Raw genomic sequence first — 24,410 nt, 5'->3', positions numbered from 1 at the left:
ACAGAGAGGGAGAGAGCAGAGAGGAGGCAGTTACACGGATCACCAGGGAGTGGGAGCTGGGCTTAGCTCAAGACCCCCAAGCTGCCTTCTCCTGCAGCCTCCTCCGGCACACACGGCCTGGAAGTCCCAGAACCAGCTCGCCCCTAAGCAGGGACCTAGGAAGTCCCTACCCACTAAAGAGAGAGGGACTTACTCTCAGCTCCACCCATTTGTCCAAAAGCCTGCGGTCACTGAATTCGCACAGCAGCCCTGAAGATGTAATGCAGAAGGTGCTGTCTGCCTTCTTCCCTCGGCCACAGGCCACGTCAGTGAACAGGTTGTTCCGGAGCTCCCCCAGCAGCCCCGAGCGGCCCAGCAGGGGCACGGTGGCATTAACCTGTGGAGATAAATCGCTGTTTTCCAGCCCCCAAGCCTGCCCCAGAACAGGGTCTAAGGGAAAAGGAGAGGGGAAGCAGCAGAGTCCCACTGCCCCCTCGCCCCACCCCTGGAACACTCTCAAGCTTGGGCTGTGTCTGGCTCCCCTGAAACTCCTGCAAGACCGCTAAGCCAAGACTGGAATGGTCTTGGGGCAGCTGTGCCGAGTAGGAGCAGGGCCTCAGGCGACTTTCAGCCCTAGTATCTCACCTTTGAGGTCTTGCTGTCATCCAGGTACCAGAATTTGATGTGCCGGTTGCCTGCAGTGACAAAGTAGCTACAGTCTTCAGAGAAGGACACTGCTGTCACCCGACTGGATACCTTGTTAGATGCCACCACAATGTTTTTCTGGAGAGAAGGGAAGAGAAAGAATCAAGGCTCTGGGGCTGAGAAGAAAGAGGCTCAGAGAATGAAGGGGCATTAGGAAGAGTCTGTGCTTCAAAATGTGTTTCCTTTAGGGGATTTACTGGTCAGAAAAAGAGGTGGGGTAGACCCCCTTTGAGTAGTTGAAAAAGCTTCAGCCCCTCCGGCAGAGAGCTAGCACTTTCCCGCAACATACTCGGCCACCCAGCTGCTCCAGAGGTAGAGGAAACAGCTCAGACGGGAAGCTTCCTGACGCCCCAGCTGCTACCAGCCTGCTCACCTTCCAGGCCCAGACGTTGACGATCATGTCATGCTGGTAGCCTACAGAGACAATGTACTTGGCGCTCGGGGAGAAAGCCACACAAGCCACCCCATACTTGTGCTCCTGCAGCTCTGCCACCTGGCTGTGCTCGGCCACGTCCCACACCCGCACGGCGGGCATGTGCCCACTCTGAAAGGAGGCAAGAACTGTACATGAGGACTGAGGACATGCAGCCTCCCTCACCTTCCATGGCAAGGGGCCCTGCCTCCTCAGCTACTGGGCACGGCCTCTAACGAGCCCTGCCAAAAGCAAAGAGCAGGTACATAGGGAATAAAATAAACGCCCCAAGGATGGCACTTGCCCTCAGGAGGAAAGCAACCCAAGAGCATATTCAGACCTTGGGGCAGGGGCTTCACCTTAGGGTACACACAGAGCTTCCAGGCAGACAGGGCTAAGAACCCCTGCCTTTCTGTGTTCCTTCCCTGACTGCCTCCTGCCAAGAGGCGGGGAGGGCAGAGGTGTTCCTCATGTGCCCAGCAGGTGGCCTCCAGGGACCAGGAGTACTGTAAGATAGTTGCTTTTCCAAGTTGCTTCCCTAACCATCAGTATTACCTTGGGAACTGGGCAGAAATATGAATTTGAGGGGTCCCCATTTGGGGTTTAGAAGAACTTGGCAGGCAGTGCGGGGAACAGGCTTTAACAAGCCTTGGAAGTGACTCAGATGCACCCTGAACTTAAGAACTGTTCTAAGCGATGGCAACACCAGGACTTGGCCTCTGTTCAGGAAGGATTGTGACATCAGCTAAGGCCAGGCCGCCGTCCCTTGGCACAGTGCTGCTGCTCTTCCCAACTCACCTCACCAGTGACCAAGTACTTGCCATCAGGGGAGAAGGCAAGGGCTGTGATGGTTTTCCTGCAAGAGATGGATGGACACGCTCAGAGGGGCACTGGCAGGCTGGCCTAAGTCTGGCCCCCAACAGCCTCTCAGAGGGAAGGCCAGCCAACACCGATGGCACCTGCAGTACTTCCTCATCTGGCCCTGATCAAGACCACAATTCATGAGTGGGGAACTTTTTCCTGCCAGAGGGCATTTGGATATTTATAACATTACCCACAGGTCATACAAAACTATCAACTTAAAAATTATCCTGCGGTAGGTGTATGGTTGCCTTGGCAGAGCTAAACCAAGCGTTTCTGTGGGCCTTAAACAGTCTTGGGTTGGATGTTCCCCACCCTTGTCCTGGACAGTGCCCGGTTCATAGCCCCTGAGAACTCAGGCCTGCTTACCTGGAACTGTTAAGGATGTGGTGCTGCTTGTGTTTCCGGGGATTGAATAACACGACCACACATCTGGGGAAGGGAGTGAGGCAACAGGCTCAGCAATAGGCCATGGTTCCCTTAGGATTTACTGGTCACCCAGACTTCCAGACACCCAGCAGGCAGCTTCCTCCTGGAAACCTGCTCCTGCCCCCTTCCCTACTCGAATCTCCGGAGTCTCATGAGAGTGAGAGGGACCCTTCAAAGTCTATCCACATCAGGACCCTAAGTACCTCTAGACAGTTACAAAGGGCACAGGGGCACAGGCTTTATGACGGTCCTTGCATGCATACACCTGAGGAGGGTACAGGAGGGGAGCATAAACATCATTTGAACAAAGTAGATCTCAGGGGCACAGCTTGACAGCAGGTTTGGGGCCACGCATATGCCAAGCACTGCATTCCAAACAGGGCTGAGGCTGCTCACATGTGCACCAGTGTGTGTACCTGGCAGGGCCACCACTCAGCCCCCCTTGCTGGATGAGACAGGTAGCAAGAGGCCAGAGAGGGACCCAAGTGCAGGGAGGTTCAAACAAACACAGGGTTAGGGAGAAAGTCTAGGAGTTAACAGGGCCACAAAACTGCAGGTCCCAGCTCAGAGACACTCTAGCCCAGGTAAACAGAGAAGGGCCTTCCTGACACAAAAGGAGACGTTCAGAGACTCTAGGCACCTTGCAAAGAAGGCTGGCAACAAGGTCTCCGCTCAGCGCATCGGATGCATTCAGGTCCAGACTGAATTTCCATATGAGGCTCCAGGAGGAAAGCCAGGCAGCAAGAGCCCCAGGCAACATGCTGGAGGCAAGACACTGGAGGCCAACAGGCTCACCAGCTCCATTGCTGTGAGAGGCCTGGGCCTAATGCCTCTTGGCCTTGCCTCTTCATCAGCACCAGAACTGGCTGACCAGAGCCAACCAGGAACAGGGAGGAGAGGGGTGTGAGCAGACCAGAACCTCCTCCACCTAACCTTCTGTAGTAGAGCCTGCTGCCACCTTCCATCTGAACCCCACTGCTGCCTGGAAACTTGAAGTGGGGTGGCAGTAACCAGTTACTAGGGAGTGTTTGGTATCTGAGGCTCAAGAAATCCCTCCAGGGCCCAGGGCAAAGGCCCAATTGGCTTAATCCTCTGCCCTGCAAGCACCAGGATGCCATATGAGTGCCAGTTTGTGTCCTGGCAGCTCCACTTCCTATCCAGCTCCCTGCTTGTGGCCTGGGAAAGCAGTCGAGGACAGCCCAGAGCCTTGGGACCCTGCACCTGTGTGCAGCCGCTTAAGGAGTAAACCATTGGATGGAAGATTTTTCTCTCTCTGTTTCTCCTCTCTGCAAATCTGCCTTTCCAGTTTAAAAAAAAAATCCCTCCAATATATAAATTCCCCAGGTAATCTTTTTTTTTTTTTTAATTGGAAAATCAGATTTACAGAGAGGAGGAGAGACGGAGAGGAAGATCTTCCATCCAATGATTCACTCCCCAAGTGGCCACAACAGTTAGAGCTGAGCCAATCCAAAGCCAGGAGCCAGGAGCTCTTCTGGGCCTCCCCCACGGGTGCAGGGTCCCAAGGCTTTGGGGCGTCCTTGACTGCTTTCCCAGACCTCAGCTAGGGAGTTGGATGGGAAGCGGGGCCACGAGGACACAAACCAGCGCCCATATGAGGTCCTGGCACGTGCAAGGCAAGGACTTTAGGTGCTAGGCTACCATACCGGGTCCAACCCCAGATAATCTTATCTGGAGACACTGGGACCTTGGCTGTGACCAGCTGGCCCAGAGTTGCCATACTGCGCAACAGACCTAGCACACTCAGTTCCCACCATCCCTTTCTCCCCTCCCCAGATCCTATGCATGTTTGGTTCTCTTTTCCTTATTCCTTCTAGAATGCCAAGGTTAAGAGGGTCTTAAGAAATATGACAAAAACAAGATGGATTTAGAATTCTGTGCCCCACTACTCCTGAATTTACACTAAATCAGGTCAACTATAACTCAAAGCTCAAAAACAACAGACACTTAAATACTTGATCCAGTCAGAAATAATAGCCATAGACCTGCCACCATCATGAATCCAGAGCCCAGCAAGCTCTCTAGCACCTTGTAAGCTATGTTGGCCTGCTGGGGAGTCCCTCTGTACAGGCTCATCTCTTCAGCAAAAGCTTTCCAGCCCACCTAGTCCCAGTGCCCTAACTTTATTCCTGTTCCTGACAGACCACAACAAAGGGGCTCAGAACCAGACAACCCAATTGAGTTGACTCGATGCATAACACAGCAAACCATATTTTAAATCTGGAAAAAGTGCATGCTGAGGACTCCATGGTAAGCTTACAGGTTTGCCTTAAATAGATCAACCTTTAAGTTTGGTGTATCAGACTGCATTAAGGTAGGTGTGTGTGTGTGTGTGTGTGTGTGTGTGTGTGTGTGTGTAATTATCCAGCATGGATAGAAGGTTGACTGGGGCCACAGCCAGATGAAGTAACCCCTTCCTTTACTTTTTTTTTTTTTTTTTTAAGATTTACTTATTGGAAAGTCAGATATACATACAGGAGGAGAGACAGAGAGGAAGCTCTTCTGTCTGATGATTCACTCCCCAAGTGAGCGCAATGGCCGATGCCATGCCGATCCGAAGCCAGGATCCAGGAACTTTTTCCAGGTATCCCACACGGGTGCAGGGTCCCAAGGCTTTGGGCCGTCCTTGACTGCTTTCCCACGCCACAAGCAGGGAGCTGGATGGGAACTGGAGCTGCCGGGATTAGAACCGGCACCCATATGGGATTCTGGCGCATTCAAGGCAAGGACTTTAGCCGCTAGGCCACGCCGCTGGGCCCAATCCCTTCCTTTTCTAACATCCCCAGTGCTTAAGCTTACCTGGGAAATCCTCAGATGGGGCATAGAAAAGCTAGGTAAGGGGGAGAAAACACAGAGGCAGATCCTTCAACTGATATTTTTTGCAAAACACCCAAGATCCCCTGTGTGCCTGGCTTGTTCACAAAATAACCAACGACAGGGCAGTTGTTGTGGTGCAGCCTGGTCAAGGCGCAATTTGCAGCATCCACACCCAGGGTCAGCAGACAAGTTTGAGTCTTGGCTACTCTGTGCTTTGGATCCAGCTTCCTGCTTGTAACTGGAAAGCAGAGGATGATGACTCAATTACACGGGCCCCTGCCACCCAGGTGGGAGACCCAGACAGAGTTCCTGACTCCGAGCATAGGCCTGGCCCAGCCCATTGCAATCATTTTGGGAGTGAACCAGAGGATGGAAGATCTCTTTCTGTGTCTTTTTATTTCTCTGTTACTCTGCCTTCCAAATAAATAAATAAATAAAATTTTAAAAAAGAACAAGCACTGAGGAGCCAGGAGCACTTCTGGATCTCTCACTTGGGCGCCAGGGTCCCAAGGTTTTGGGTCATCCTCGACTGCTTTCCCAGGCCACAAGCAGAGAGCTGGATGGGAAGCGGGGTTGCCGGGATTAGAACCAGCGCCCATATGGGATCCTGGGCGTGCAAGGCGAGGACTTTAACCATTGCACCACCGTGCCAGGCTCCAAACAAATAAATCTTAACACACACACACACACACACAGTGTGTACTTTACAGGATGTGTGAACTGAAAGTGGTATTATACTAAGCAATCTGCATGGTTCTCTCAGTCAACTTCCTGAAGGGGATCCATGTACATCAATAACAAGGGGCAGCAGTTGCAGCAGGGAAGTCCCACCATGTACTCCATGCAGGACCTGCTGGAGACATAGGTTAGGATTCTTACCCAGGTTTGGAATTAGTTTCAATTCCAAAGGGGAAATCTTACAGCTTTATATACTCCAAAAGACACTCATTCTAGGATGTTTCTTAGGGTATCCTTGGTTGTGGCCCTCTCTATGATTGGAATGCAATGACTGCAATCTGGCCAAGGCCCTGAGACCCACTGACATTTCTGCTTCTATTACTCTACAAAACACCTAGTCAAAGGCATAAGACAGGGTGTTAACAACATGGTCAGGGCCCAGCATGGTAGCCTATGGCTAAAGTCCTTGCCTTGCATGCGCCAGGATCCCATATGGGTGCCAGTTCTAATCCCAGCGGCCTCACTTTCCATCTAGCTTCCTGCTTGTGGCCTGGGAAAGCAGTCGAGGACAGCCCAAAGCCTTGGGACCCTGTACCCGTGTGGGAGACCTGGAAGAGGCTCCTGGTTCCTGGCTTCAGATCGGTTTAGCTCTGCCAGTTGGGGCCACTTGGGGAGTAAATCAAGGGACAGAAGATCTTCTTCTGTCTCTCCTCCTGTATGTATATCTGACTTTCCAACAAAAACAAATACATGTTTTGTTTTGTTTCTTAAACTGGTGGCCAGTTATCAGTAAGCTGCTTCCTGCCCTTAGGACTCAATCACCTTTCTCAAAAAAGTGGTGAATCTCCGTGAGCTGTTAACACTTACAAACCAAGTAAACACAGCAGATTCTCCTACCACCCAAGCAGGAGACCTAACTCCCTCCCTCAGGCCATTCCATCTCTCCACCGTCCCACACAGTGGGGGCTTCACCGCAGAGCTCAGGTGAGCACAGATGAGCAGGTCCTGCCCAGCCTTCCCAGTGCTGTGCAGCTCTGCTCCATGTGCAGCCTGGGCTGAGCAGACAGGAGGCTTCTCACGCGTACCAGCTTTCCCTGTCCTCCTCCCCACAGAAGCCAACCAAAAGGCCTCTGCTTAGCCACTGCGCAGACTTGGTCCCCTTGCCAGGACACGTCCAACAGGCCAGGAGCAGCACTCATGCAGCCACTCTGGCCATGCGGGCGTGCAGAAGCCCACTCTCAGGACTCCTTGTTCCACACTGACATCAGGGGCTCTGAATCTAGTTAGGCTGTTCAACCCAGCTAAGTCCCTCCCAAGAGCTGACTGGCAACCAGCCTGGCACCCTACAGCAGAGGGCTTTCAGTGTGACAGGTGAGAGGCGACTTCCTGAGGGGAAAATGATGGCAGAAGGAGACTTTGGAGGAGAGAAGCAGGAGCCAGCCAAACAAAAGAGCCTCTGCCCAAAGACTCAGCCCTCTTCAGCCAACCACCTCGGCCCAACCCACACTGCCACCCCCTTCCCTGTGCTGTTTCATTTCCTTTCAGAAAACTTTGTTTTGGTTTGATACTTGCCTCTAGGCCTCTGGGAGCATTTTCGGAGTTTTGTTTCTCTTCTTGTTTCTAGGATACCTGAGCTGGCTCCTAGAGCAACAGGCGCAATAGGAACTAGAGAGCAAGCGGGGGCTGAGTGGTGTTAGAATTACCAGATAGCAAGAAAAGGCAGGCAAGGGAGGGAACAAACCTATTTAGACTCCTACAAACTTTGCTGGCCTCCAGACACCTCAAAACAACATCAGGGGCTTCAGCACAGAAAAAAACTAAAATACCCAGAAGGGAGCCATTTGCAAAGAGAAAACTTAAAAATTCTAAGAAGTCAAGAGGTTACAAAACAGACTAAGGGCAGGGCCCAGAGCAGTCTGAACCAAGTACCTTCACGAAAACTGACTAGGGGTGGTAGCAGGAAAGCTTCCATTCATTACCTGGAAGGACTCTGGGCACGTGGGCTGGGCTGGGGCCTACCCATAAATACCAGCACACACCCTGCATGGTGCCAGGCCTGGGGTGGAGGTGGGAAAGGGTGGGAGACAGGGCTGCACCCTCCCCAGGGCAGGGACACAGGGCTCAGCATGCACTGAGCAGCACCCCAGGCCTGTCTTGCCTATCCTGCATCAAGCCCCCGCCCTGCCCCACCTCCAACAAGAAGGAACCTGGCTTTCCCAGGCAAAGGCAAGAGCCCAGTGGAATTCCCCTGAGGCAGGCTGCACCGGGCCATCCAGCAGCACTACCCCAGCAAGGCCACTCAGGAGAGACACTGACCCCAGAACCCAGGCGCCAATGTCTCCCAAGCACAGGCTGAGCTGCCCCCAGACAGGGCTCTCATTCAAATGGCAGGTTTGCAGCTTTAAAAATAAGCAACCAGCCCTGTGGTCTCCCTCTGAGGCCATTTTTTTTTTTTTACATTTTTTTTTTTTTTATTGTTGCTTACATTATATTATGTTTTAAGAGTCAGAGCTCCTCTGTCTGACTACCTGAACTGGAAGTCTGAAGCGACACCAGCTCTCTGTGTCCTGGAGCACATTCCATAACCTCCTTAGAGATCTGTTTCCCCCACTAAAATAGAGGGGTGATAGTACCAACTTCAGAGGCTTGTTCTGAGAAATGCTATGTGCAAAGACTTTTAAAAGCGCCTGGCACAGAAGCATTTGCTGAAGACAGCTTTTTTTCCCCCCTCCTGTGAGGACTAAGCTGAGCAAATCATGTAACCATGGACAAAAACCAAAGGTTGCTATGGAAACCATATTGGGAAACTACACATTCTTGAAAGCATAGTAGGGTAGAAAAGCAGAGAAGCCACTCTTCTCATTTTTGTATTCCTGGACAACCAAGAAACTGAGGTTGACAGACAAATGGAGTGGAAAGGGCCCTAAGCTTCCTCAAAAGAAATTCTTCCAGGGCCAGAGCTGTGGCTTAGCACGTCAGCCTTCTCCTGTGGTATGAGTATCCCACATGAGGTGCAGTTCAAGTCCTAGCTGTTTCAGTTCCAATCCAGCTCCCTGCTTATGGTCTGGGAAAGCAGCAGAGGATAGCTCAATTCCTTGCGCCCCTCTACCTACGTGAGAGACCAAGAAGAAGCTCCTGATAGTCCTAGTTTTGGATCAGCCAAGCTCTAGCAGTTGCAACCTTTTGGGGAATGAAGCAGAGGATGGAAGTTCTCTCTCTCTCTCTCTCTCTCTCTCTCTTTCTCTCTCCTTCCTCTCTCTGTTGTAATTTAGCCTGTCAAATATATCTTTTAAAAAAAATTCATACGAAAAGGAAACATGTAGCCTCAGAAACTGTGGATGAGAGTTTCTCATTTGCAGGAGCACAGTGTGTGTGTGTGTGTGTGTGTGTGTGTGAAGATGCAGGCAAAACAGGGTGTATCCACACATACCACATAACATGGACTCATGGACTGTTATTCAGCCATAAAAAAGGAAGACAAGCACCGACACATGCTGACCCAGAGGAGCTCTGGAAGCATGGGGCTAAGCTCTTTACAGAGAACAAGTGTAGCATGATCCCATTTATATGGAGTGTCCAAATGAGCTCAGTTGTGAAGACAGAAAGTGGCTGCCTCCAGGGATGAGGAATTGGGGGGCAGCAAGGAGTTGGACAAATGGCTGTTGATGGGGGTGTAGAGTTTGGTTGTGGGTGATGCAATATTCTAAAATTGGTTGTGCTGATGGCTGCACCCCTTAGCAGATACATAAAAAAACACTAAATTGGATGTTTTTTAAATGTGTGGTATCACACCTCAACACAGCTGTTCATAAAAGTGGTTAGAAAGTAGCCATTACAGATGGTGCTAGGAGCGACGTGGCAAAGAAAGTGTCAACACATATGTATACATGGGCAACTCACAGCAGTGAACATCTATCTGGCCCATACGTGTCCTTTAAAACATTGATACCAGGTCAACGTAAGCACCTCTCCCAGAACACCAGAACCACCTGCCCACTGCAATGAGCCAGCATGGCTATAAACTCTCACACTCCGAGATCTCTCCCAAGGCACTTACCCAGCTGGATAGGCAACTAAACCTGATCGGGGGTCACAGGCAAGTCCTTGGCCTCCAGACACTGTTATTCCCAGAACCTTCTCCAAGGTCACCTGTTGAGCAAGACAGAGAAGTAACATGTCATAGACAGAGTAACTGTGGACAGGAGGTGCTAAAGGCACCTCGATTATCCTACAGTGCTGACTGCTTTCCTGCTGGCCCCGTCTTCAGGAGAACATAGCTATGATCTCTCCAGGCTTGGTTCTGGATGTAGACTCTCAATCCTATGGGAAAGAGCCAATGGGCATCATCTGCACTGAGCAAGGTCCAGTGAGCTGGTACCTCAGGGCAGAATGTCAACTACTTCAAGCACAGCCCTGCTACAAAGGAACAAGCACTCTCCCAATCCAGCAAGGCATCATTTACAAGCTAAGTCCTTGGGTCCTCAGCCTGAGCTCTTGGATTTGAGAGACTTAGTGGTCACTGTTTTTCATGCCACAGGGATGAAGAAAAAACCTTTTTGAGGGTGGAGGGAGGGCAGTGTGGTGGCTCAACTGCTTAATCCTTCACCTGCGAGTGTCAACATTCCACATGGGCACCGGTTCATGTTCCTACTGCTCTACTTCTCATCCAGCTCCCTGCTTATGTTCTAGAAAAGCAGCGGAGGATTTGGGAAATGAACCAGTGGATGGAACATCTTTCTGTCCTCGCAGTAAGTCTGCACTTCCATTACAAATCTTACCAAAAAAAAAAAAAAAAAAAAGGCATTCCAACCCAGTAAGAGCCAATGTTAGGTATAAATTAGGTAATTCAGTGTCCCTGACCATCACATCCCATCAAACCCTGCTCACCACCAAACGGCTCCACCTCCCAGATGTGTACCGATTCATACAGATGACAAACCAAGGAGGCAGAAGCACAGCTTGATGCTGTGTTTAGCGAAGTACAGATGCAGTGTATGCTAATGACTATTATTAAACCACAACTCTCATAGAGATGAAAGGGAAACTTGTGTCAAGTGCTAGAGGACAGGTCACAGCAGGCATCCATCTCTCTCATCCTCAGTGTTATCTGTCTCATGCTGTCTGCAGACCCTGGGACTGAAAAGGACTAACTTTCAATCAGCACCCTAATCTTTTCTGCTAAATGATGCCATGTGAGAGGCACTGCCCTGTGGCCTCTGTTCAGGTCAGCCTCCCCTAGAATCATCTGCACTCTTTGCACCTGCTTTGCTCAGGGATGCCCATGCCCTACCTGGGCTTCTAGAGGCAGAACAGCTGTGTACACAGGCTAGGAAATGTGTACTAATGGTACACACTCTGCTAGAAAACCCTGCCCCTGAGGAGAACCTTGGAGGTCCCAAGAGGGTGACAGGAACCAGAAACACCTCAGAGGTGCTCGGTGGTCTACCTCTCCACCAGGTTAAGTGTCTAGAGGCAGTAAGTCAGGGATCAATTAAGACAGCTTTAGGATCTCTCTTCTCTCACTATCCCATTGGGAGAACTGAAAGTACTCCTAAAGGGCCTATTTAAATGTTCATCTCTGAGGACCATTTTAGTTTAAATGAGGTTGGAAGAAATGCCCTGTGGTGGCTAAAGACAAGAATAAGTCTAGGATTAGATACAAGTAGGTCGTCAAGAAGCTTCTACCCTTCTTGAGATGTGGACGCCAGCAAGTGTCTACTCAGTCACAGAAGTGACGTAGGTAGAGGGCATCAACACGCAGCCCTGGCAAGCGCCCTGATGTCTATGAGACACTAACCCTGACATGGAATGTGCTGCCTTCAGCCTACCTTATACATTCTTGGTAGTTTGCCTGAACTCAGGCCTCCTTCCACTTTCTCCTGGATTCATGACGCCCCCACACCCATCACCTGACACTGACTGAAAGTTCAGGTCACTATGCCCAGCTCCCTGCAGGGTGCCTGTGGCTACCCAGGGGGATGGGTGCTCCTGTTGCCCTCACTACCTACTGAGGAGAGCAGAGGAAGGAGCCTAAGGCCACCCGCACCCCACAGATAGGAGAGGTCACAAAGCCAGTGCAGTGCATCAAAACGCTGCTCAACCCCCAAACTGACCCTTCAGTCAGATTCTTTGGAATCACATTTGCTCCCACCGCTTCCCTCCCCATCCTTCAATGTTGCTCCGGAAGAATCAGACCAAGTGTGCTGGGTCTCAGCTGCCCAGGAATGTGGGGAGTGGGTGTCCTGTGGGCAGATGATGTGCTTCTACAGGGAACTGATTCTGAAACTAGCTGACATTTTTTCAATGGCAGCTCAAAGCAGCAAGGAGACTCAGGGTACTCAGAGGGGTACTTTAGTCCAGTGTTTCTCACTGTTTGGACCACATCCACAGTGAGAAACACAGTTGACATTATCACCCAATGCACACATACACATGTATGCGTATCTGTGTATAAAGCAAGCAAAAGCTTTACAAAAACAATATTGCATGTGACATGCTCTATTTATTTATTTAATTTCATTAAAACAGTTGCACAGGACAGGGCCCACTTTATCAATCTCATGAGCTACTAATGGGCTGGGAGCTCAAGTTCGGGAAACCCACACCGGCTCACTGGCGCTACTGTGTTCCTGTCACTCTCCTCCGGGAACTCCACACAGCAGAACACACTTCCGGACCCGGAAAACCCATGGGCAGGAGTTTGCCTGGGTTCAAAGCTTGGCTTCTTCTCAAAGGATTTATGTTTTTTGGCCTTTTCTGGCTTTCTAAGCAGCTATCCAAAGGGGGGGAGGGGAGCAGTTTCTTTTGGCTCTGTGGAAGGGGAGGAGCAGGGAAAACATTCAGGGGCATCAGCTGGTTTTTATTTTATGTTCTTAACTCGACCCAGCTTCCTGTTTGCAGGGAGGTTTGGGGCAGAGCTCCACTTTCCAAGGAGCCAAGAGTCAGGAGCTCCTGCAGGCCTCCAATATCTAGGCTTTTATTTTGCAAAATTCCAGAACAATAGATGTTAGAAATGGACTCTCTCCCTCAGATATCTTTCTTCCTGGACCCTCTCTTTCCAAACACAAGGCAAAGCTTCCACTTGCCCTAGAAAATGGAGCCAACCCTGGAGACCCTGAGAAAACAGCACAGGCTGAAGGTGTCCATGTGCCATTTGTGCTGTGCTGCTGCTGCTTCAGAGCAGCTCAGGAACGCCAACTGCGCATTGCTTTATGTGTCCAGGACCAGCACAAGGCAGCCTGGAAAGCAGCACAGGGGTAGAAGCTAAGACACAGAGGAAGGAGCACAGGTTCACAAGTCCTAGCTTCTCTTCCCCGCCCAGTCTGTAAACCTCCAGCCGGGCACCACAGGGCTCCAGTCATTTTCCCCTCTCAATGTGGTGATGACTCTGAGTGCCAAGTGTCCTCCCTGCTCCCTGCCTTGTATGTCATGTCATAGTGATTCTTTTCTATTGTTTTTTTTTAAGATTTATTTATTTGGGAACCGGTGCTATGGTACAGTAGGTGCCTCTGTCTGCCTCATCAGCATCCCAAATGAGCACTGGCGGCTCTACTTCCCATCTAACTTCCTGCTTGTGAAAGCAACAGGGGATGACCCTAGTCCCCGGGCCCCTGCACTCATCTAGGAGGCCCAGAAGAAGCTCCTGGCTCCTGGCTTTGGCCTGGTTCTGGCCTAGCTCAATTCCAGCCATTGTGGCCATTTGGGGAGTGAATAGTGGACACAAGACATCTCTCTGTCTCTCGCTCTCTAATTCTGCTTTTCAAAATAAAAATAAAAAAATAATTTAAGAAAAAAGATTTGCTTATTTAAAATGCAGAATTAAATATGAAATGTCAAGGACCCCCAAGAGCTTTTGTTTATATAGATTATACTTACCTATATTCATTATACTTGAAGTTACAATGGAAAATATCTGTTAAGTATTTATTAATTTATTTTAAAGCATCATTAAATAAGCAAATTATACTTTAACATTTTTATTAAAGATAACTGTTTCCCAAAAAATTATTGAGAAAAGTGGCACTGGTTTTCTTGTAAACTTTTTTCATGCCTGACTTAATAGAACAAAATTCTCCTATCTGCACCTGCTTTCTATATTCTATGATGTTATTCTAAGTATAGGAAGAAAATCAGGCCTCATTTGGATATCCAGTAGGGAAAGGGCAGATGTCCCAGGTCCCCTAAGAACATTTTGTGGATTCCACATGTTCTTAGACCATGTGAGAACCAATGACCCAGTCTCTCAAAAACACCATGGCATCTTTCCACCTGAGGAAGCGAGCTCATGGAGGCAGGGAAGGGACCCTCTGAGAAAACAGCCACGCTCAGTGTCTGGATGGTTCTCAAGTTCTGATAAGAACTTCACTTCAAACCCATCAGACCCACAAGGAGACATCAGCCCAGGCAGTGGGTGGAGGCACAACAGCTACAGGCAGCTGGCACACACCCACAGCTCTGGGGACACTGCCTCTGACGCCAAGGAAAACAGAGAACATAGGGCGCTCATTCTGTATTCTGCAGAGTCTCCACATCCAAAACGCAGCCAGGCAGCGGGAAGACACCCAAGTAGTGGCCGTGCTTTTGTTTTGGCAGGTGAAGAATACTAGCCAGGGAAAGTCTATGTGAACCCCAGTGAGGTGTCATCTTTCCCCTGAAGTGCAGCTGCAGGAGGGAGGGTTACTACAGGCAGACTGAGGGAAGGCTCCCCGAGGAACTGGGCAGGGCAGGAGTACAGAATCCTGAGGGAAAGGACTCAGGCAAATTACCCCCACTTCAATGAGATAAAGGGCAACCTCATAATGGCCAGTTCCCAAGGGAGAAGGAAAGAATAAAGCCATGTGTTTAAGTGCTCTTCTGGCTCTCATTAAGTAAGATGGAAAAAGCAGGTGGTTCAGAGGCGAGACAGGACTACTCATTCATACCAGACAAGAGTTATTTTCTAACCTGCAGATTACAACCTATTAATGAAACCTGACATCCGATTAGTTGGTAATGAATAAGTAGAAGAAATGAACCACACGGCATGTAGCAGGGCTAAGCATTCATTCTGAAACTTTGGGGTCAGGGGCATATGTGTGTCCTCAGTCAAAACACAAAACGCATTTCTCGCTGTAGGTTGTCCTCCAAAACATTTGAAAGCTACTGGGATGCAATCCAGGATCCTGGGATGAAGGATAAACAAACTCTATCCCCATCGTCAACATCCATCAGGGAAAACAGAAGATTTACAACTAAGCAATCCAGTATGTGACAAGGGTTATAAAAAAAGCTGTGAAGTGCTCAAAGAGAAGAAAGATGATTTCTGAACAGGATCAAAGACAGGACCAAGAAAGTTTTCTTGGAAGGTAAGATGGTATAAGGCACTGTGCCTCAAATTGTAAAAGGACCTGACAGGTAGAAATTCAAAAGCAATTCTCCCTTGAGGAAGCTATATGAGCTAAAGTTTAGCAGCAGGAAACTGCAGCAGAGTGGAGTAATGGTAAAAGCAAAGATGGTTTAGAGGAGTACTTTTACTGGGACTTTTACAGGCTCAACTGTAGATTCTAGGAAGTCATAGGAAGATTTCAAGCTGAGGCATGATGAAAACTATGTTTTGGTGATGAGGTATGTAAGATATACATAAGCAGGGAAGGAAAAGGCAGAAGGAGAAGAGGAGAAAACATCGGGGAATATCTACTTTTAGAAAACAGAGAAGATGGGCCCGGTGGCGTGGCCTAGAGGCTAAAGTCCTCGCCTTAAATGCACCAGGATCCCATATGGATGCCGGTTCTAATCCCGGCAGCTCCACTTCCCACCCAGCTCCCTGCTTGTGGCCTGGGAAAGCAGTCGAGGACAGCCCAAAGCTTTGGGACCCTGCACCTGTGTGGGATCACCGGAAGAGGCTCCTGGCTTCGGATCGGCGTGGCATTGGCCGTTGCACTCACTTGGGGAGTGAATCATTGGACGGAAGATCTTCCTCTCTGTCTCTGCTCCTCTCTGTATATCTGACTTTCCAACAAATAAATAAAATCTTAAAAAAAAAAAGAAAACAGTGAAGATGAGGTGCCCGAAATGTTAGAAAGGAAGAGAACCAGGAAGTGAGTAAAGGAGAAAATTTCCAGAAGGGAGAAACAATGGATGTAAATGCTGTAAATGAAGGAGGCAGGAAAGGACTCTAGGAGCTGCTGCTGCAGGGGCCTGTGGTATAGGCAACCTGTTATCAGAAGGGCACGCCACTTCACATCCACCTCCCTACCAAGGTGTCTAGTGCCTGGGAAAGCAGCAGGAGATGACCCAAGTCCGTGGGCCCTTGCACCCACGTGGGAGACCTGGAAAAACTGGCTCCTGGCTGCACACTTGCTTAGTTCTGACAATTGTGGCCATTTAGGGAGTAAACTAACAGAGGGCAGATCTCTCTCTCTCTGAGCTTTGCTTTTCAAATACATAAATAAATCCTTAAAAAAAAAAAGGCATCCAACACAGTAACCTAACAGCTAAAGTTCTTGCCTTGCACGCGCCTGAGGTCTGGGAAAGCAGCAGAGGACGGCCCAAAGCCTTGGGACCTTGCACCTGCGCAGGAGACCTGAAAGAAACTCCTGGCTTCAGATTGGCTCAGCTCCAGCCATTGTGGCCACTTGGGAAGTAGATAAACAGATGGAAGGTCTTCCTCTCTGTCTCTCCTCCTCTCTGTATATCTGGCTTTCCAATAAAAAATAAAATAAGTATTAAGAAAAAGAAGGAAAACAGAAGAAAGGACTCTTCAGAGTCCAGAGCCAAAAGCAACACAGATGGCATAGCGCAGTGTCCCAAATAGTCCTCAACCCTAAAATACCCTGGAACTCTGTGAGCAGGAGCATCTAAACTTTTCTAATTCCAGTCTCTCTCTCAAGTCCAGTGTCCCAGTAAGTTCCCAATTAGAGTAGAGGCACCAGTCCACAAAGAGACCATCCGTGGAGCCACTGCCGGGGGATGGTTTTTTGCTTGCCCCCACAGCTTTTGTTAGTAGGCTGTGCTTTCCCCTTCTCGGTATACAGGGAGTCTGCGCTGGCAGGGGAGTGGCTGCTCCCTTGAGACAGAGAACGAAGGGGCAGAGTCACAAAAGGCCAGGGTCACCTCGGATTTGGCTGACTTCAAACTGGTAAGGAAACTCCAGCAACCGGGAGAAAACTGATCTGTTTTCCTTGCCACGTTTTGTTGCCACTAGCTTCCTTTTTCTTCTTACTACCTTCCCCCACTCCTCGATCTCTGAGTTGTAAAACATTCCAGCCAAACCACCAGCTTGCTATTTCTATAAACAAGCTTGTCGGAGATCTGTCCAAGACAGAGCACTCTGCTTTACCCTCCCTTCCTGCAGGTTAAGAATAACTGTCTCTTGCCCACACACTGCACTCTAATCTCACAAAGTATGAGATTCAGAATCTCTATGAGATTCTGAAAATTGCCACTTATGCAAAACCCAAAGAGGAAGTCCAAGGCCAAGAGGCTTTGCACAGACTCCAGCAGCTGGGCAGGGACCCAGTGACTGGACCATGTCACCATGCCATGCTCATTCACTTCTACCCCTGCACAGTTCAAGTGCCACCTGGCAGGAGGTAGGTGAGGCAGCACTGGCCACCCCAAGATGGGGGAACAGACCCTGCTTCTCTGCCCCTGCTTCTCCTGCTCTACCCAGTGTGACTGACATGTACTTCTGCCCTCTATACCACAACCTCCCAGAGGCAACAGGACAGAAACACCAGGTTCTCCTGCTTCGCACTGCAGAATGAGAGAGTTCAGCCCATTCTCCCGTGCTCAGCTTCTAAGGAGGTAAACCCGCCACTGTCTGCAAGGGGGTGACCTTCGAGATCCTCCAGCCAGAAGCCCTTGGAGACGAGGAAAGTAGAACAAGCTTTCAAACCTGGCGGATCAACAGAATTATGCAAATGATTTCAGGGTTTTTTTCATATAGCAGTTCCCACTCTAGCCCACATTCCTGAAAGATTCTCAACCAGAAGATACAGAGCAGGATTTAAGAAGCTGCTTAGTAAAAGTTCCCCAGGTGGTTCTAATGATTAATCTGGCTGGGAACTATTAGACTAATGCATTTTATTGCCCAACCTTAGCCCTTTGTGGGAATAAGAGAAGGAAACAATGTTTCAAGTATTTAAGAAAGCCCAGGATGAGTTTTGTGAAGAGAGGAACAGAAGCTCCCTTTAACTGAATGTGAACTCTGTAAGAACTGTTTTAAGCACTTCATGCTGATTATCTCACTCTTAACAATTTCATGAAAGACTATTAATAGCATCTCCACTTTACAAGGCAAGTAGTAAGTGGAGGAACCAAGAATTAAGCCGAGGGCTGTTCAGGGTCTCTAACATCACCAGAGGGTCAGTTTCTGAAACTCACCACACCTTTACACAGGCCTTGGGGACAGGCCTGGAACCAAGACAGAAGGCAGAGGGCAGCAGGATGGAGCAGAACAAGTACCTCTCTCATGCTAGCTGTAATGATCCCCTTTTTCTTTTCTTTTCTTCTTCTTTTTCTTTTTTAAAGATTTATTTATTTATTGGAAAGTCAGATATACAGAGAGGAGCAGAGACAGAGAGGAAGATCTTCCGTCCGATAATCCACTCCCCGGGTGAGCGCAATGGCCAATGCTATGCCGGTCCGAAGCCAGGAGCCAGGAACTTCTTCCAGGTCTCCCACGCAGGTGCAGGGTCCCAAAGCTCTGGGCCATCCTCGACTGCTTTCCCAGGCCACAAGCAGGGAGCTGGATGGGAAGTGGGGCTGCCGGGATTAGAACTGGCGCCCATATGGGATCCTGGCGCGTTCAAGGCAAGGACTTTAGCCGCTAGGTCATGCCGCCAGGCCCTTTTCTTTTCTTTAAAATATTTATTTTAGAGCCCAGTGCAATGGCTCAATTGGCTAGTCCTCATCCTTGCAAGTGCCTGGATCCCACAAGGATGCGAGTTTGTGCCCCAGCTGCTCCACTTCCCTTCCAGCTCCCTGTTTGTGGCCTGGGAAAGAAGTGGAGGACAGCCCAAAGCACTTGGCCCCTGCACACGTGTGGGAGACCCAAAAGAAGTTCCTGGCTTCTGATACACTCAGCTCCAGTCATCTGGCCACAATGGCTACAAATGGGAAATGAACTGGCAGATGGAAGATCTTTCTCTCTCTCCTTCTCTGTGTAAAAATCTGTCTTTCCCATAAAAAATAAATATTTAATATATATTCATTTTTCTTACTTGAAAGGCAGAGTTAGAGAGAGAAGTGGGGGAGGGGCTGAAAGAAGATGGGGGGAAGCTTCCATTCTCTGATTAACCCCCCAAATGGCTATAACAACCAGGGCTGACCCAAGCCAAAACCAGGAGCTAAGAGTTCTTCCACAAAGGTGTATGGACCCAAGCACGTGGGCCATTCTCTGCTGCTTTCCCAGGTACATGAGCAGGGAGCTGCACTAACAGTGGAGCAGCTGGGGATGAACTAGTGCCCATATGGCGTTGCAGGTAGCATCCTAACCATTGCTGGCTTCAGCTTTAATATTTTCTAAAACAAAACAAAACAAAACCAACTTAAAGTTTATCAGTAGCTGAAATAGGTCTCTAAAATGGTTCTGATTTCTGTTCACTGAGACACTTACAGAGAAAAAGGAGACAGAATATCCTATGTGGTTAGCACTAAGCCATGTCCAGGCTGTGCTACAGCTTACAATCAAAAAGACAGCTAACAGCCTGTTTCCAGGGCAACCAGAACTGCAGTGTCAGAAGCAAGAGAATCTAATTCTGTATGCAAACTGAGAAAGAGACAAGTAAGGCGTCAGCCCAGAAAGAGAGGAATGAGGAACTCTAGGTAAAGGGTTCACTTAGTGTACAGTCATCAGCACGTGTCCAAGTTCAGAAAGCAACTTGAAGAGCACAGGCCTGGAGGCTGGCATGGTGGCATATAGGCTAATCTTCTGCCTGTGACAACAGCATTCCACAGGGGTTTGATTCTAGTCCCAGCTGCTCCACTTCTGACCCAGCTCTCTGCCTGGGTAGCAGCAGAAGATGGTTTAAGCCCCTGAGCCCCTGTTCCCACATGGGAGGCTTGGAAGGAGGTCCCGACTCCTAGCTTCATTATCAGTTCAGCTTTGGACAGTGCAGCCATTTACAGAATGAAATAATGAATGGAAGACCTCTCTCTAACTTTTAAGAAAAAAAAAATACAACTTAAAAGCAAAACAAGAAGAGCACATGCCTGGGACTGGCATTGTGGTACGGCAAGTTAAGCTTCTCCCTACAATGTCGGCATTAAAAATTGGCACCGATTTGAAATCCATCTGCTTCACTTCTGATCCAGCTCCTTGCTAATGTGCCTGGAAAAGCAGCACAAAAAGGCCTATGTGCTTGGGCTCCTATCACCCATGTGGGAGACCCAGAAGTCATGGCTTTGGCTGGGCCCAGTCCCAGTCGCTGCAGCCATTTAGGGTGTGAACCAACAGAGATCTCTGTCTCTCCCCATCTCTATAACTCTGCCTTTCAAACAAATCTTTAAAGGAAAAATGGTACAAAACAAAAAAAGCACATTCCTGGAACAAGAGATAATTCTATATACTCTTTCTTTCCACAGTTAAACAAAGGATAGGATTTAACAAACAGCACAGGGGTGGGTGGCATGGGATGGTATGCAGGGAGAATTCGGTCCTCTCTACAGCAAGACCAGAACCACTGAGCTTTCTGAGCTCAGAGTTTGATCATCAAAGATGTTAATTACTCTTCATCCACTAATTCTACATAATCTCTGTTTCCAACTTTGTAACCACAGAGAACATTATTCCTTATCTGGACTAAGTGTACAAAGTGACTGGCTGTCCAGGGACAAAATTGGCAGTGGAGAGGCTCTTAGTGCCCCAGGATCACGTCAACTGGAAAGATTTCATTTATTACTCTCTATAAAATGCTCCCTTCTCTTCCATTCTCAATCCCAACACTCTAGTTCAGGTGTTGGGATTATACCACATTGCTGGGTATAATCACTACTTTTTTGCTTGTTTTAATTAATTTTTTGATAGTCAGAATTAAACAGATTTTCTGTCTGCTGGTTCATTCCCATACGCACTGTACTGACCAGGGACGGATCAGGCTGAAATCAGGAGCCCAGAGCATCTTCCAGGTCTCCTATGTGGGTGGCAGAGAATGAAGCACTTGGGCCATCTTCTGCTGCTTTTCCCGCATGCACTAGCAGGGAGCTGGATCAGAAGTGGAGCAGCTGGGACTCTAATCAGTGCCCATACAAGATGCTGCAGTTACAGGCAGTGGCTTAACCTACTAAACCACATCACCAGCCCCAATTGATGGTTTATTGGTAGATGCTGTCTCCTTCCCAACCCACCAGCATAATCTTTTCAGGGCATAGCTTTGGCCATATATCTGTTCCCTTACTCAAGAATTTTCAAGGACTCTTGACTGTCAACTAATGCCCAAATGTCAGTCAGGCACCCACATGCCCTGCCTTTCTCCTACTCACTGAATCATATGCACCTGTCAATCTGGATTAGTCATTATTTTGGGAAGGAGCCTCAGGGTTTTAGTACTCCTCTACCTGGTGTGGCCTCTGCTTTCACCAACCCACACTGAAATCCTACCTTTCCTTCAAGGACCAGCTCAAATGTCACACAGCCTCTGATCCTCTCTGAGACATCTTTCCCTTGTAGGATCTCTACACAGCACACATTTGGGTGTTCTACTTAGTACCTTATGAGGAATTTCTACAGTGTCTTTTCATAATTTGTCTTATCTCTCCTGTTAAGTTTATAATCTGCTAGAGGGCAAGAGCCATGTACAGTATAATTCTAAAGCACAGGGCACTCTGTTTACTACTCATTCATGGACTCAAAAAATCTTCAAAAATAGGGATAGTTCATTTGGTGCAGCAGCTAAAACACCCACATCCCATATTTGAATGCCAAGATTTGAGTCACTGCTTCACTTCTGATGTCATTTCCTGTTAATGTGCACCCTGGGTTATGGCTCAAGTCACTGAGTCCTTGCCACCCATTTGGGAGATCCAGATGGGATTCAGATCTTCCGCCTTCAGGAGGCCCATCTGTTTCAAGTATTTTGGAAATGAATTAATGGATAGAAGACCTCTCTCTCTCTCATGTCTTGTTCAACTCTTCCTTCCAAATAAATATATAACCTAAAAAAAAGTATAAGTACACTTTTGTTAATATTAGTTGGATAATTCACTAGGAAGTAAAAGAATTTACTATTTATCACGGCCTGCCCTAGAAGCAAGGTTTTAATACATTTTGAAAAGATGGAGGCAGGAGTAGATGGAGTAATACATGTGTCTTAAATGATCACAAACATTGACCTGGGGAAAACCATGCATGGCACAGCTTTCATGAATTCAACTGGGATTATTATCAATGACAAAAATGACAGTGTTGTTGCTGTAAAAAATCTTTAAGAATGTATTACAAACAGAAATAGATGTAATTATAAGAATATTCACAGTGTTATCTTTGGACGTTGAAACTGTGGATGGGACATTTTCTTCACAATACTTCTTTGTCTAATATCTTTTTTTTTTTAAAGATTTATTTATTTTTATTGCAAAGTCAGATATACAGAGAGAAGGAGAGACAGACAGAAAGATCTTCCGTCCGATGATTCACTCCCCAAGTGAGTACAACAGCCAGTACTGCGCTGATCCGAAGCTAGGAGCCAGGAGCCAGGAGCAGATGCAGGGTTGCAAGGCTTTGGGCCATCCTCGACTGCCTTTCCAGGCCACAAGCAGGAAACTGGATGGGAAGTGGGACCGTCTGGATTAGAACTGGCAACCATAGGGGATCCCAGTGCGTTCAAGGCGAGGACTTTAGCCGCTAGGCTACTGCACCAGGCCCTTTATAATATCTTTTTAGAAAGCATATGGATCAAAGCTAACCAAGAAAATATTTTTGAAGATTTCAGAAATCAATTATTTCAAAAGCAAGAAGCTAATTATGGATTTTCCAGGAAGATATTTCTATGTCCACTGGGTACAAAAAGAAACATCAAAAACAAGTGAGCTTATTATACCAGATATATTTTTCAATGACATTTGTGCATAACTGCCTTAATGAACATACCAATCTTAAATTTAAATATCTTAGATTTAAATACCAAATACACATATTTAAACTGGAGAGACTCTCACCTTTATTTTTTTTTCCTAGTTAAAAAAATAATACAGGCCCACTGTGAAAAATTCAAGCATTACAGAAATACATAACATCAAATGTCCAAGGCCACCATGATCCACTATCCCTCCCTGAGAACAGCTGACAGCAGTTTGGTATTTATAGCCTCGCTTTTTTATATGCATGTATGAACACACCCACAAGTTTAACAAAAAACAAATAATTATTAACACAAAAACATTGTTACACAATTTGCTATTCTGCTCCACCTGTCACATGCATATATCCTTCCCTGTCGGCACATTTAGACTGACCTCATTCTCTGCAGCAAGCACAAGGAATTTCCTTTTATGCACGTACAATAAAATGTATTCATAGCTACTTGGGTTATCTCAAAGATTTCACTATTATGAATAACACCAAAAAATGTTCTGTTATTTATATCTTTGTGCAGCCTGTGTGTTTATATAGGCTAAGACGCCAGCACTTTAATGGTTAGATCCAAACGTAAGGATACACAAATTTTTTTTCAAATGGGTATTACCAACTTGCAATCCAAGGCTGAACTCACGCACACTTTCACTAGCAGTACCAGGGCACCACCGCACCTAGAGCCCATGTGTATGTGCGTGTGTGTGTGTGTGTACATATATAGGCAAAAATGGTTGAGACAAAATATTTTACTTGGGTCACAACACTGGAAACGTAAAACAGTAAGTTATAAAATTAACACATTTTCACTCTTCCTGTAAATTCTTAGTTTAAAAGGACGCTACTAGACTAATCATACACTTCTCCAATTATTTCTCAATATAAATTAATTGGTCCCAAAAGAAGAAAAAGAAATGTCTTTGCCTAGAAAAGAAATTACTGTCGTTAAAAAGCATGTTAATCATTCAAACGGTTTCTAATCAGACACGGAAAATTGGAACTCTCTTATTCCTGGATTTCACTGATTTGATTTTTTAGAAAATTCCCCACCAAAATCAAAGACATAGTCTGAGATAAATTACACAGTAGCTAGTATCAAAAAAGAACATTTGCTAAGTCCTCCTTTTTGTCTGTATTGTGGATACAAGTTACAATATTGGCAAGACAAAGGTACTGAAGATAAATTCCAGTGAAAACCATGCAGAGGCTATTAAATGTTGGAACAGATGGGCCTGGACACATGAAAGACACTTCTCATAAATAGAAACCTGAAGAAATAAAATCTTGCCAGAAAATTAGAATGAAATTCTTTGGGATTCTAGAAAGACCCTGATAATATTAGCTAGATCTTAAAATTAAATGCTTTCACATTTAATCTCACTTAAGCCTGACAGCAACCCCAGAAAGCAAGCATTGGGATTTCAACTTTATAGTCAGAATCCAGTTCCCTCAGATGTGAGG

The 24,410-nt window shown here is 47.6% G+C and overlaps 1 protein-coding gene across 2 annotated transcripts in view; it reads right to left on the bottom strand.

The window, feature by feature from the left end:
- LOC121148854 (mitogen-activated protein kinase-binding protein 1) overlaps positions 1–24,410 on the bottom strand; it is a 50,957-nt gene that overhangs the window by 13,106 nt on the left and 13,441 nt on the right. For both annotated transcript variants that reach the window (XM_040969193.1, XM_040969192.1), the window contains 6 exons: positions 9,957–10,048; positions 2,327–2,389; positions 1,895–1,952; positions 1,058–1,228; positions 625–762; positions 194–376 (listed from right to left, as the gene is read on the bottom strand). In XM_040969193.1, the coding sequence (XP_040825127.1) occupies positions 194–376; positions 625–762; positions 1,058–1,228; positions 1,895–1,952; positions 2,327–2,389; positions 9,957–10,048 (705 nt within the window). The remainder of the gene's footprint in view (positions 1–193; positions 377–624; positions 763–1,057; positions 1,229–1,894; positions 1,953–2,326; positions 2,390–9,956; positions 10,049–24,410) is intronic.

The sequence above is a fragment of the Ochotona curzoniae genome, unplaced genomic scaffold (genome assembly GCF_017591425.1).
Source record: "Ochotona curzoniae isolate NIBS_2020 unplaced genomic scaffold, NIBS_Ocur_1.0 scaffold_4701, whole genome shotgun sequence".
Classification (NCBI taxonomy): domain Eukaryota; kingdom Metazoa; phylum Chordata; class Mammalia; order Lagomorpha; family Ochotonidae; genus Ochotona; species Ochotona curzoniae.
The sequence above is the reverse complement of the archived record's forward strand: the minus strand, read 5'-3'. Positions and strand labels throughout refer to the sequence as shown.